General features: G+C 45.7%; 1 protein-coding gene across 1 annotated transcript; it reads right to left on the reverse strand.

Annotated features, from left to right (window-relative positions):
• Positions 1–7,451: 7,451 nt before the first annotated feature.
• On the reverse strand, positions 7,452–9,123 carry LOC136502589 (uncharacterized). The gene is made up of 5 exons (XM_066497838.1): positions 8,530–9,123; positions 8,330–8,440; positions 8,141–8,225; positions 7,966–8,058; positions 7,452–7,884 (listed from the first exon to the last, which is right to left on the reverse strand). The coding sequence occupies exons 1-5, from the start codon at positions 8,790–8,792 to the stop codon at positions 7,687–7,689; spliced, it is 750 nt and encodes a 249-aa protein (XP_066353935.1). The 5' UTR covers positions 8,793–9,123; the 3' UTR covers positions 7,452–7,686.
• Positions 9,124–11,623: the final 2,500 nt, after the last annotated feature.

The following is an 11,623-nucleotide window of genomic DNA, read 5'->3' on the forward strand; positions in this document are numbered from 1 at the left end:
GCCGTTCGGACTCACCCGCGACGATGGGAGGTGCGCACCGACAATCGTCGCTCCACTGTTGAACCCTATGCCCAACTCCTCAACCACTTCCGTCGCTGAGCGGACGGTGTCGAGCCGAGAGTTGGTGAGGCCGTGGGGCAAATCCACCAGCGTAGCACGCCGGCGACGGGGGAGCTCATCGCGGACCCTCGGTGTCGCTGCCCGGCACAGCCCAGCACGTGCGCCTTGGCCAGCAGCTCCATTGCGCGCGGGGAAGGACTGGTTGCGGGCGCGCCGCCTGGCCGACCGCCATCGAGCCTGACCTGCCTGCCACAGATCCAGCATAGGAGAGGTCAGATACGGCTCAGGGGGCCGGGATCCGCCTCCTCGTGCGCCCTGACCATGGCCGCTGGAGAAAAAATGGTGTGGAGGAGGGAAGAGGAGGTGGTGCTCGCCACCGGACATTGAGGAAGCGGAGCTGTGCCTCGACGAGCACTTGGGCGGCTACGCAGAGGAACCCGAGCCGCCGCAGCTACACCTGGAAGAGGACCTGAGCATGTCGATTTGCTTCAAGGAGAGTCAGATCCGGTCGAAGCGGAGTTGGATCTGCCACCTAATGCCGTCGAGAGCCACCGTTTCGGCCGTGGAAGTCGCGGCGACACCCCACACGGAGCAGCTCGCGACACCTGGGCGAGTGCCTCGCCGCTGCCGTCCTAGGGGGCTGCATGGGCTTCTCGGAAGCACCCTCTGGCAGTGGCAAGGGGAAGAGAGGGGACGGTGGTTGGCGGCAGCAGCTAGGGTTGCTGCCGCCCGAGCCGCCCGTGCAGAGGGCGACGTGAGCGCTTATTGCATGTTCGCGGATAACTCATCTTGCATCCCTAGGTACTATTCCCGTTTCTGTTAGTCTTATCACTGATGGGAATCCCTAAGTACTTCATTTAGTGGTATTCTCGTTTTACAATTGAGCAAGCGTTGGCTATTTTGATTTGTTATAAGAATCGGTTAGCCCATAGATCACAGCCTCACATTTATGAACGATTTATATATTGCACTTCACGTCATTGCAGTAACATATATTGCAAACCATCAGCCCACTGATCAGAACACCATGATTATATTTATTCAACACCATTACATCAACAATTATTTTCCCTCCATTAATGATAGACCGTTAGAAAGATTATGGACGGCCTTGCATCAATGCTGTTCGAGGCTGTGGCTATGGTGGGCAATGAGGGGTGCATGCGGGGCACTCAGCCTGACAATCAGCCCTTGTCCAGTAGCAAACATCATTCCCATCGTGCAAACAGCAATAGCAGTCACGGTTCCCATCACATGTATAGTTAGCACAGAATGTAATAGTGAACTTGGTCTCAGGAGGTACCGATGTGTTCCTGACCAAAAAGCCTTTTAATTTCTTGTTGGTAGGACTATTTTGGTAGGTTTGTTTATCTCCAGTCTTAGAGAGCGCCGGACTACCTATTGGAGATTTTTTTTCCATCAGTACATCAGGAGACAATACACACACACATACAAGTTAACCAAAAGACAAGATGTTGATGTAAACTTACAAGGGGAAGGAAGGCACACAAAAAGAACGAAGGACAAGATTGCCATCACATACAAAAGGTTGGCACAACAGCTCTTCATGTTGTATCTCTTTGTATTTTTCAATCAGACTTAACCTTATGTTTGGAGGGTTACACAGTTGAACTTTATAGCAAAATAATGTAGTCTAAATAAGTGCCATGGTTAAGAAGACCTCTGATATATAGAAAGAGGTAAATTCTCGCCTATTAATGTATAATAGATATATCATATATATAGTTGTATTTCACACTTTGTGAAGTTGGCAGTTATTAAAGTATCCTTTGCTCTCTGATAGCAATGATCGCTATAGCCTCAAATAGATTGTATAATTCTATATTTCAGTTTAAGGAACAGCAAAATTGGTAGTCATTAACCTTTGCCAAATTTATGTGCTGGAATTGAGGATCCATTAGGTCTACTCACTACTCGAAATCGGCAATTTGCCGAGTGCCTGCGGCACTCGGCAAAGCCCGAAATACACTCGGTAAAGGCTTTACCGAGTGCTGCACTCAGTAAAGAGCAGTCGGCAAAGAACCCGTTGGCAAAGGTTTCTTTGCCGAGTGCCACATATCGGGCACTCGGTAAAGCCTTTGCCGAGTGTCACGTCAGCACTCGGCAAAAAAAATCCGACGTCAACTCTGACGGCCTCTTTGCCGAGTGCCACCTCAGCGGCACTCGGTAAAGAATTTTTCCTTTTTTTTTGAAAATTCTTTGCCGAGTGCCATACTCTTGCACTCAGCAAAGAAATTTTTTCTTTTAAAAAAAAAAAAATCTTTGCCGAGTGACATGGCTCTGGCACTCGGCAAAGCTGGAAAATTGGGTCTCTACTTCCTAGCTTTGCCGAGTGCCATGGTCACGGCACTCGGCAAAGCCCTCTTTGCCGAGTGTGGCACTCGGCAAAGAGGGGAAAAATGCTATTTTTTTGGTTTTTTGCTTTCCATCAGCGCAAACAAAGAAATCACATATATATCAACACACAGCACATGATATATCACATACACATCCATATTCCATCACCTACACATCCACAACCCATCACATACACATCCACCATCCATAATACATCACATACAAATCCATTGTCCATAATCCATCACATACATTCGCATCATCCATGACAATATCCATCACAATATATATATGTCTCTAGTAGTAGTCCAACATAAGGCTAAGTCTAACACAAGTCCATGCAACATGAAAAGAAATAAATAAACAGTACCTACTGCCAGCCTCCCCACCCGGAGTGTGAACTGCCACCTTGAGGAGGGTCAGTTGTCCACCCGGCCTGTGGAGAAGGGCCACCTTGAGGAGTCGGGTTCGAACCCTCCGACTGTTGCTGCACAAAGGAGAAGCGAATTCATGAGTATCTACAGGAGGGCCACACAAGCTAAAGGAATAAACAACCATATATACTCACCGGAGTCCCTACAGGAGGAGGAGGAGCCACAACTGGAGCGAGCAGCGACTGGGGCACGACCACACCTGGCAAGACCTGAAGGCTCGCCATGAAGCTGAACATGTCCTGCAGCCTCTGCGCCTCGGCCGCCCTCTAGGCTTGTACAGCCTCCATCTCCAGCCGATGGGCCTCCGCCTGGGCCGCCTGCTGGACCTCCAACCTCCGCAAGTCGGCCTGCAACATTCCACCCGCAATGTTTAAACAATGCAAAGGCAAGGTAGATGTGAAAAACAATGAACGACGAATAAAACAGTACTAACCTGGAGTTCCGCCATCTGCTGCTGTGAGCTCTGCTGCCGAGAGCGTATGGGGAGGAAGGAGCTCGTGCTTCTTGCTCGAATCTCGGCGAGGTTGGGAACAGAGGTGGAGTCGACTATGCTGTCCGCCATCCAGTACCGGTCGTGCTGCTTCCCTCCTCCCAGCCTCATCAGGAGGTCTGTCTCCAGGGGCTGGGTGGCCAGATCGAAGTCCTCCCCATGGCGCTCGCGGGCCGCCGAGGTGTACTCGCTAAGCTTGCTGTGGACGCTCGCGCTGGTGTACGCCTCGGGCCCGTCCGCCGAGTTGTAGGTGACTTTCGGGGCCGTCGCCTTGCCCTTGTGTGCTAGGGCGTACGCCATGAACTCATTGCATTCGTGGCCTTGGTGTGCCTGGGACTACGAGGAAAACATAAAGATGATTACAAGTAATGAGAATTGAGCGTTAGAATAAATAAAAAAAGATGAAAACACAAAGAAGATCACATGTGGAGATGTCCTGGTTTGTGAGCATCGTACGTGACAACGTGGTCGAAACTTTTTCAAAATTTTTCCACGGCATACGCATACGATACGGCGACAACTCGACAAGTTTCATGATTTTCGGAATTTGTTCGCATTTTATACAATTAAAAAACCACTCCCACGCAAGTTGGCGGCGTTGCCCCGTGAGCACGTTGATCGAAATTTCGAGACAGTTCCTGGATTTAGCCTAAATTTACACTAAGAAACAAGGATAATATTTTTTTGAACGAATGTAATCCATTATTCAATGCACCCGCAGTTCAAACTTACATTTTCCGGAAAAATTGAACAAAACAAAATAAACTATAGAAATATGCCAAAAGGCAATGAAAATGTCCCAAATTTAAACATGTTGTTTGTGGTAGTGTACTAAAGCTTCAAAAAAAATTGGTGGCAAAAAACCAAAAAAAAAATTTATTTTGCCGAGTGCCAAACGGGGGGCACTCGGCAAAGAGGACGCCGCTGGATGACGTTAGGCCCCCTACCAATCTTTGCCGAGTGTCTTCCTTTGCCGAGTGCCAGGTCTTTGCCGAGTGCCATATTTTGCCGAGTGCGGCGCTCGGCAAAGCAGGTCTTTGCTGAGTGCCCGAAATTTGGCACTCGGCAAATCGCGTGTTTCCCGTAGTGACTACTTTTAGTTATTGGTACATACAACATGGTAGCAATCAATTTTGGATGACTTCTCACATCTTCTACTATTTTTATTTTTAAGATATTTTACAATGCTTGAAAGTAATAATAGCCATTCATTAGTCTAGATCGATCGAATGGCCAAAAATAGAGAGGTACCTATTAGGAGGAGAACCTAAGTTGTGGACCAGAACCTTAAATTTGTGTGCCAAGAACTACATCCAAAATTAGGTAGAGGGGTAAATATGTACTTTCATCTACACGTTTAGTTATTCTAAGAGAGTAATTAGCGCATCTGTAACTCTTCCATCCCAACACTGTCGCCATCATGTCGCACGGCCACGACCTCTCACCAGTACCTACACCGAGACCGGCGCCCACCTCCTGCACTCGCTGCTAGTGCCGCCACGGCCACCACATCTCTCTACCTGCTCACCTCACTACTTTTTTGTTTTTCTAGATACATGCTTCTGATACGTATCTAGATATACATTATATGTGAGTACAAATCAAAGTACACATATATAGAAACACCAAAACGCTTTATCATTTAGAATAGAGGAAATAGTTGTCAATGCTATCTGTAACTTTGTAGGTGACGATTTTAAGGTCTGAAGTCGTTTAAAGTCCTAAATATCCAATTTATGTTGTTAGATTTTGAAACTCAAAATTTAGAATTTTCAAGCTGACTTTGGAATTTCGATGTTGACAACTTGACATATGTTATTATACATCAAACTTCTAGTTAAAGTGAACTACAAATTTCTACTACCTGACAAGTTTTTCATTTGAAATTTGAGCCCTAACTTTTAGTTTTGAAAATCTCAGATCTTGAGTTTCAAAATTTTAACAAAGCTTGGGTGGAGATACACCCTATACCAAAGTTATTTAGTGCTCGGCAATATCTATAATTTTGCAGTTATTTTTTTCATTTGAGAGGTTCTAGGGGTCTATAAGACCGTGAAGGAGGCCCTCCGATAGCCGATATCAATTAGTTTCTGGGTTTACAAAAGTTAATTCGAGTTGGATATTCTCTACCTAATATTAAAGAGCGATGCGTTTGTTCCTATCCACTTTTTCCTTCCAGAATTATCCTTACCTTCGTACCTCAATTTCCCGTGTTCACTCGCCGTTACCTTTGTATTGCTCCATAACTCTTTTTTTTTGTTTTTTCTGTTTAAATTAATGTTTGTGCTCTTTGTTTTCCCCATGTTTAAGAAAATGTGGAAATAGCTAGAAAGATTTTTTTTCGGACGGGAACAAAGTAAATAGCTAGGAAGATGCATAATAAAAATCTACTCCGGATCCGTATCTGTTTTTTGTTCAGTCTTTTTGTTCTTGGTTCCATTCTCTTTTTTTTAACCTTTTTCTTAGTCATTTGTTTTCGTTTCTTTTTTAATAATGTCGTTTTTTCCATTCCAGTCTTTTGTTCAAACCTTTTGTCGTCAGGACTTCCTTGCCGCCAGTTCTGTTACACTTTTTTTTTATTTGTCTTTTTTTGGTGCGTTTCTGTTTTGCTTCAGATGTGGAACCCTGCTCGATCGGCCTCTCATATACATGTACACTATTTCAAGATTATGAATACTACACAGAATAATAGCCAAAGCATTGCACAAAGTGATGTGTTTCACCATATAAACATTAGCAAAGAGAGGTCAGATGATCCATAACCCTGTTAAACGTACGAGGCCTAACTAAACTCAAGCAAAGCAACTCTCCGGAAAGAACTGGAAAAAACTGGGTGTCAAGTTTTGCAACGACCCAATCTAAAGGGAGGGTAACACGAAACAGGAAAAACATGGGGTCATTTTAACAACGAACCATACCCAATCTAGAGGAAGAGTAACAACAAACATGCAAGTGATCGATGACAAACTTAACATAGCAAATAATCTCCTTGCATCAACAATATTTTGCAGGTCAAATAACAGAACATTGAGAAGGTTTAAGAAACAACTACCATGCAAAGGAACAAATGTCAAATGTCAGCTGATTTAACAGGAAGCAGGTCCTAGTAGAAATATTATGAATGAGCAGAACAGTTTTCACTACAACAGTGTGAAAAGATGGCGAGAATTAGCACTTCATGGAACAATGATCAACTCAACACTTCTTTTATGTTTCTCCAGGTAGAAGCATTTAGCTAGTGATTCTGGAAGATCCATTCAAAGCAACGCACAAAATTAAGCTTGTTCCTTTAGTTGAATCCTTTTTCAGCATACTTCATGCGATTGAATCTAACTCGCTCTAACTGAACCTGCATAAGGAAAAGCATAATGTAAATTTGTATAGCTCATCACAGTAGACATAAAGCAAAAAAGCAATATATGCGGAGACCAAACTGCAATTGCACTGATCATCCTTCTTCTAACAGAAACACGTAAAAGGTTTATGCCTAAAAATGAACTCTACTGGTAGTGTGGACTAGGCAAACATTGCATAGCGATTAGGTCATTAGGTGCCTTCATTGAAATAATTGTCAAGACATCATATAGTAGTGCCGGTAATATAGAGAAAGCTGCCATTGCAAAACATCGACCGAAAGAGTAAATTAGAGTCCATGCAAAAATGTTAGGTTCAATTGACCCTAGATTGAGTTTTTTTCTGTGCCAGAGAATGCTAAAATATATGCAATCAACAAGAATACAACTACTACAAAAAGCATTTTTAGGGGCGGCTGGTAACCCTTTGTAGGGGCGGTTTGGCCAGCCGCCCCTACCGAACCGTCTCTACAAATCATGCATTTGTAGGGCTGGTTCCCAGGCCGCCCCTACAAATCGATTTGTAGGGGCGGTTGGTGATTGAGCCGCCCCAACAAATCGATTTGTAGGGGCGGCTGGTATTACGAACCGCCCCTACAAATAGATTTGTAGGGGCGGCTCAATCACCAACCGCCCCTACAAATCGATTTGTAGGGGCGGCTGTAGTGCCAGCCGCCTCTATAATACCTGTTTGTAGGGGCGGTTCAATCTAGAACCGCCCCTATAGTACGTTTTCCCACAAAAAAAATTCAAATTTACAATTCAAATTCGACCAGAACTGTTTGTTTCCGCGTATTCCATCCAGCGTTCGCGTTGCCGAACGCCCCGCGACCAACGTTCTGAACCGCGTTCGCGTTGCCGAACGCCCCGCGACCAACGTTCCGAACGCGACTACAAGCACAATAGTATTATATAAACTACAATTACAAGTCCAATTCGTAAGGATATATACAATCCATCATTTAATATACAAATTCCATACACATTGTTATCAACGTCCTAGAGCTAGCCTTTCAGTCTCACGAAGGTGTTGGTACTGAGGATTTCTACCTAAGTCAGACTCTCGGTCATGGTAGGCGCCTTTGACGTGTACAATCTGGTCCAATATGAAGTTGCAAAGGTCGCCGACGAGCTCTAAGAGTTGGTCATCCTTGTATGGGTCTTTTTTCATTCCTTTCTCTTCTCTCCACTACAAGAGAACAAGTTTCGGTTTAGTATTTCATACCATGTACGAAGTTTTTATACTACTGATGAAGAGGTTCAAACTTACCCTTAAGGGGTGTCTCCTGTAGGCACTGGTGTTACTCATCATAGAACATATATAGTATCCACAATGTACACTCCCAGGCCTCTGCTTGGGGCACTGTGTGTTTTGCATATGAAAATGTTAGGTAATGCTTTTGACAGCCATGTAACGGAGTACTGAAGAAGTAAGTTACACTTACCGCACATAGTGTTTTTATAGCCAGCTTTTCCTTCCTCGCTGGATCATGCCTTCCGTGATGATGAGTGACATAGAACCTAAATGCCCTGTTCGAATTATTTTAGCAAATACAACTTGTTAGTATCCATAAGTGAACGTTACAAGTATGTATACAAACATATAAGCTAATGAGGATTGTCGATATGTATACGTCTTGAGAATCGATATGAAGTCTTTGTATGTCGCCGGGTCCTTATCTATTGAATCAAAGACCCATGCCATGCTCCTCCCGACATCGACGGCTATACAAATCCAGTGGTTGCTGCATGGATTTAATCATAGAACTAGATAAGCTCTTTTGCATCGAATAAAATATATCGAACAAAGCTTTAAGTATATAGTTGAACTTACTCGAAGTTGTATGGTAGCCATATAGTAGAGTGTTGTTGTAGATTTTTGAAAGCCAGAGCAATGTATGCCGCAACCTTAAGGGACTCTTCCTTTAGTTTCGCCGTACGGATGCGCTCTTTCTCCCGAAGAGTCTTTGCAGCAGCTAGCTCTTTGGCATCCAGTGTCCACTGTTTAGGGTAATTAAAATTTGGTTGGGCTATAGCTTGAGGGTCTACATACCCGGCTTTCAGACTTGGCATTTGTTTGACAATGTGCACTTGCATTCTACAAATCACGGCGTTGGTTAGTTACAACAAAATTCAAAGATTACATTCATATCATATCGGGAGGACAAGGACTTACAAGCACCACGTGCGAATTAGATTCATCTCCATTTCTCCCAGGTGAAAGCATGTGTGCATGTCATTGAAGTCAAAGACAATTTTCCCGGCTGGGCTTCCAAATGTGCCGGTGGGGAAGCATGCTTGTACGAGATCTATGCTCGTTGGGAGAACACGCAAGTACCAATCATGGAACCTTCTCATTCCAAGTGGTAGGCGCCGGATGTCCCGGTTTGGTATAAAGGGCTTGCCTCTTTCATATGTTTTCGGGCAATCCTTTGACCATTTGATGTCATCAACATTTGGATACTGCTTTGCAATTTGGTGGAGTTTGCTAGTTACGGCCTCCTCAGAACCCCGTGATGGGACTTGTTTAACTTGGTTCTCAGGCTTGAACTGGTCATGTGAATACCACTTGGACACCGACGAGACGTCTTTCACCGGAACATAAACTGGCCTTATGTTGATTGGAATCTTCTTTCGAAGTTCCCATTCAGGCACGTCCTCGTCTTCTTGTGCATCACCTTCTTCAGGAGGCACTCGTTGTTCATGTATCGGCTGTGCTTGTTGAGAAGACTGTGGCATCTCATCATGCACTTGCTTGGTACGAGCTGGAGAAGGTTGTGGCATCTCATCAGGCACATGCTCGCTAGGAGGCGGGGAAGAATGTGGCATCTCAGGTACGTGGTGGTCACGAGACGGTGAAAATATCTCCCCAACCTCAACAACTCGCTCCAAATTTGGGAGAGGGGGAGGCGGCGAAGAAGCAGTCAATATAATGTCCCGTTTGTGCCAGAGGATGAACTGCCCAATAACGTCTCCGAGTAACACCAGCCCCTCGGGAGTTGCGTAGTCTATCCTCCACTGCATGAACTCGGGCTTCACGGTATGCACCTCGACCCTAGTGTAGTCCGGCGGTATCTTATTATTGTGGTGTAAGCCACCGGGAGGATGTGCCACACCCGTTGCCACCTCCATCACAGTGTTCTGTCGGCCGCTTAGAAACACCAAGGTGCAACTAGTTGGTTCCCGTATGCGATCGACGGGGGTTGTGGCTGCAGTGGAACCTTGGCTGCTAGGAACTTTCGGAGGGCTACCAACTAATGCCAGTTCTCCCGGCGGCGTCACTAATATCCGTGGCTCCGTAGACAGTCCTTGCTCCTCCAGCGCCTTCGCAACTAGAGCCTTCACTTGGAGCTCAAGACTAGTCTCCCGGTCTCGGCCATGTTTCTTGTACATGTGCCTGTCCTCTTCGAATCCTTGCTTCCAGGTCAGTCCTTTTCCCTAGCCCCCTGGTGCGGCCTGTGTGCTCCTTGTTTCCCAAGCCAAGGCTAAGCTCGTCCCTCTCTCTAGAAGGATTGAAGGAGCCCTTCTCCTTGTCTTCAGCATATTTCAGTATCCTTGATACCGCCTCTTGGGTCTCCAGCTTATCAAACTTAAGATTACTGCCGGATGATTCTGTACTCCTCGCATATATCCAGTTCCTTGAGCGTACCTTCAGATTCGTCACATCGATATTCCCAGCAGCTGCGGCCTCTTCGTCCATCTTCCTAAACTGCTCTTCCTTGGCATAGTAGCCACCGGGGCCTAGATGATGGTGGTGTTTGTTCCTCTTCGCCAGCTCGGTGTTACGGGCACTGAGCTCCAATGCCTCCGGTGAAGTCTTCTGAGCCACGAGCTCCTCCCATTGACTAGGAGTTATTTTGCCGAACTCGTTGAAGGGAGTTAACCCCTTTTGGATATACTTCGTGTTGAGCTCCGACCTCCAACGTCGGAATACCTCTCCCATCATCCTGACAGCATTTTTTTACCAGTTCGTGCTTACCCTCCGGAAATCTAAAATTGACCCTCAGGTGCCTATCCCATAGTTCATTCTTTTTGTTCTCTGGTACCTCTTTCCAGTTAGGGATTGCTGGGTTCAATTTATCTCTTACTAGGGCCCCGATCGCATTACGGAATCGTCCTCTTAATTCCTTCGGCTCAAGGACCTCCCCTGCTGGCCCGACCTCCGTTATCACATAGCATGCCTTATCTGGATATAGATTTCCTTTTCTATCCCCTCAGTTTCCTCTTAGGCTTGGTAGTCATGGTTGTGTCTTCAGGTTGTGGAGCAGAGGCATCGTGATCCGTCTCTGTGGTTGTTGCCTCTGCTCTCCTTTCCTCTACTCCGTCTTGTCCAGCGAGATGTCACGGACGTCGACGTCGTCTTTTCCGAGTTTCAGGAGGGACCTGTATATACGACAGGTCAAAGTGTTAGCAGAGGTAACACAGCCAAAGCTTTAGCAAAATTTACAAGCTAAGGCTTTTTCCCTACCTCCTCGTTCGGGTCAAAGTCCTTGTCCAAATCTTCCTCCGTTGGCCTCCTTCTGGCTTCACGTGGGAAAGGATCCTCGGGACTTACATATCCCTCTTCTGAGTCATCATCATCATCATCCTCTTCTTCTTCGCCTTCAGCAGCCTCTCCTTCGGGGCCTTCCTCCTCGTCACACTGCTCCTGAGTAAGCATCACTTCTAGATCCTTTTCTACCTCCTTATTGAACTGTTCCTGAGTAAGCTGGTCCTCTAGTGCTTGCTCCTCAAGGGTTGGCTGCTCATCATGCTCGGGGCATCGGGCTGCACTGTCTGGTGTCCGCGACATTATTTCGCGCTTTGTTCTAATAGATGCAAGAAAGTGTGCTTTAGGTACGCGAGAAGGTATAAGAAATCAAAAAGGATCTATAAACCAAAGTAGTCCTATAAAACAACAATATATAAAAAAACGAGAAGTAGCAGTG

The sequence above is a fragment of the Miscanthus floridulus genome, chromosome 14 (genome assembly GCF_019320115.1).
Source record: "Miscanthus floridulus cultivar M001 chromosome 14, ASM1932011v1, whole genome shotgun sequence".
In the NCBI taxonomy this organism is placed as follows: domain Eukaryota; kingdom Viridiplantae; phylum Streptophyta; class Magnoliopsida; order Poales; family Poaceae; genus Miscanthus; species Miscanthus floridulus.

Excerpts from the sequence above, each read along its gene's own strand:
- LOC136502589 (XM_066497838.1), bottom strand. The coding sequence starts at position 8,792 with ATGCAAGTGCACATTGTCAAACAAATGCCAAGTCTGAAAGCCGGGTAT. Across the intron at positions 8,226-8,329 it reads TTCATATCGATTCTCAAGAC|GGCATTTAGGTTCTATGTCA; the intron begins GTATACATATCG and ends TAATTCGAACAG. Across the intron at positions 8,059-8,140 it reads CTATAAAAACACTATGTGCG|TGCCCCAAGCAGAGGCCTGG; the intron begins GTAAGTGTAACT and ends CAAAACACACAG.